Source organism: Triticum urartu, chromosome 2, assembly GCF_003073215.2.
Source record: "Triticum urartu cultivar G1812 chromosome 2, Tu2.1, whole genome shotgun sequence".
Lineage (NCBI taxonomy): Eukaryota > Viridiplantae > Streptophyta > Magnoliopsida > Poales > Poaceae > Triticum > Triticum urartu.
This window is the reverse complement of record NC_053023.1, coordinates 20,146,596-20,148,287: the sequence shown is the minus strand read 5'-3', so window position 1 is coordinate 20,148,287 and position 1,692 is coordinate 20,146,596. Positions and strand designations below refer to the sequence as shown.

Below are 1,692 nucleotides of genomic sequence, written 5' to 3'. Positions count from 1 at the left end.
TCCAAGTAGAACAAAATCACCATCAGTAACCCACAACTTCAAGTACATGCTAAGTATGTGTTAAGTGACAGTGAAAACAAGTTGAGAAAAACAATGTAAATATCTATTTCATGTCATGCAGAGTTCAAACCGAATAAACCTATGCATACGAAGGTGAAATATTACAAAGAAAGCACTCATCAGGTAGCAGTGCGTACAAAATCTCTATATCAGCAGTAGTAAATACTCTCTGTGTTAGCAGTAGTAAAACTCATGCATACCAAGTTAACAACTTTGAGTCAGAAAAGTTAGAAGTGTCTCTTAAGAGAGACCAAAACTTAGAATTATGGCACATATCATATTGCATCAGCACCATGGTAGTAACAAGTAATAGTAGATACAAGAAACAACACTATCTAGGTATCAAGACACACCAATGCACCACTTGATCTAGACAACAAGACTACTTACTGTATGTTGAAGTGTCGATCTGCTCAGGCAGCTCCTTAATGTCAACCTCAAACCTTTCTTGCGCCTTCAAATAAAATATGTATGAAATTTCAGTTAGGCTGCACTACACTCATTATACAAACCCGATTGAGGACGTCAGAGTCAGAGGCAGAAGCAACAAATGTTATTGCAAGCCCTTTGGTTCCAAAACGCTCAGCCCTTCCAACCTTTGGAGGTGGACCATGTTATGTTAGCCAGAGATAAGAACACCCAATCACAATCCGTAGGGCAAAGTTAAAATTACCCTGTGCAAGTATGTATCAGCAGAATCAAGCATGTCATAGTTTATGACAATATTTACACGCTCAATATCAATCCCTCTGCCAACCAAATGCGTAGCCACAAGGATCCTCTTGTGCCCTTCCTTGAAGTTCTTATACTGGGTCAGCCTATCCAAGAACCAATATTAGATAAAACTCAGCAACAAATACTAAAACTGAAAAATAAAGGAAAACGCAAATGCTCCCAACGATTACAAGTCATGATAGCTGCTGGATTCCAACTCAAAGGCTAGTCTGTAATTAATCACCTAGCTAGTACTCAAAGCCGTGTTGTAGACTGATTGACTAGTCTTTATAATTAGTTGCTTATACTAATACAACAGCAAAGCCTTATAGTCCCAAACAAGTCGGGGTAGACTAGAGTTGAAACACATAACATCTAAAAACCTAGTCATGGTTTTGGCACATGGTTGGCTAACTTCCACACACCCCTGTCCATGGGCACAGCTTAGTTAACTACAGACGGGCAGACGGATAGATAGATAATTACCTTCTCGAGGCAGAGGCGAGCGTCCTTGATGTCAAGGAAGATGAGCGTGAGGGCAGCGGTAATGGCACTCCGGTACATGTTGAGGCCGAGCAGCAGCGCCACGAGCATGCACAAGGTGATGGCTTACATGCCGAAGGTGATTTTCTCCCTGGATTCAGTGCATGGAACAGCTCCCTTCCGTTCCCAACAGCAGCAAGGTACTGGTGCTACTGCCGTGCAAAGAAAAATCTTGTAATCGTGATGGCAGGAAGTGAAAATCATGTCTTACAACATGAGCAGAGCACTAGTTACAAGCATGATAGAAGGCTGGGTGAAGAATATACGAAACTGAACCCATCAATTCAATTCAAAAGGTGTATCTTGTGTAAATGATGCTAGCAATCTCAGTTTCATGCATATATATATAGCAGAAATTTTATTAGATAATCCCGT

The 1,692-nt window shown here is 40.9% G+C and overlaps 1 protein-coding gene across 1 annotated transcript; it reads right to left on the bottom strand.

Annotated features, from left to right (window-relative positions):
* Positions 1 to 385: 385 nt before the first annotated feature.
* On the bottom strand, positions 386 to 1,368 carry LOC125534784 (DEAD-box ATP-dependent RNA helicase 15-like). The gene is made up of 4 exons (XM_048697890.1): positions 1,235 to 1,368; positions 734 to 878; positions 573 to 656; positions 386 to 514 (listed from the first exon to the last, which is right to left on the bottom strand). The coding sequence occupies exons 1-4, from the start codon at positions 1,366 to 1,368 to the stop codon at positions 443 to 445; spliced, it is 435 nt and encodes a 144-aa protein (XP_048553847.1). The 3' UTR covers positions 386 to 442.
* Positions 1,369 to 1,692: the final 324 nt, after the last annotated feature.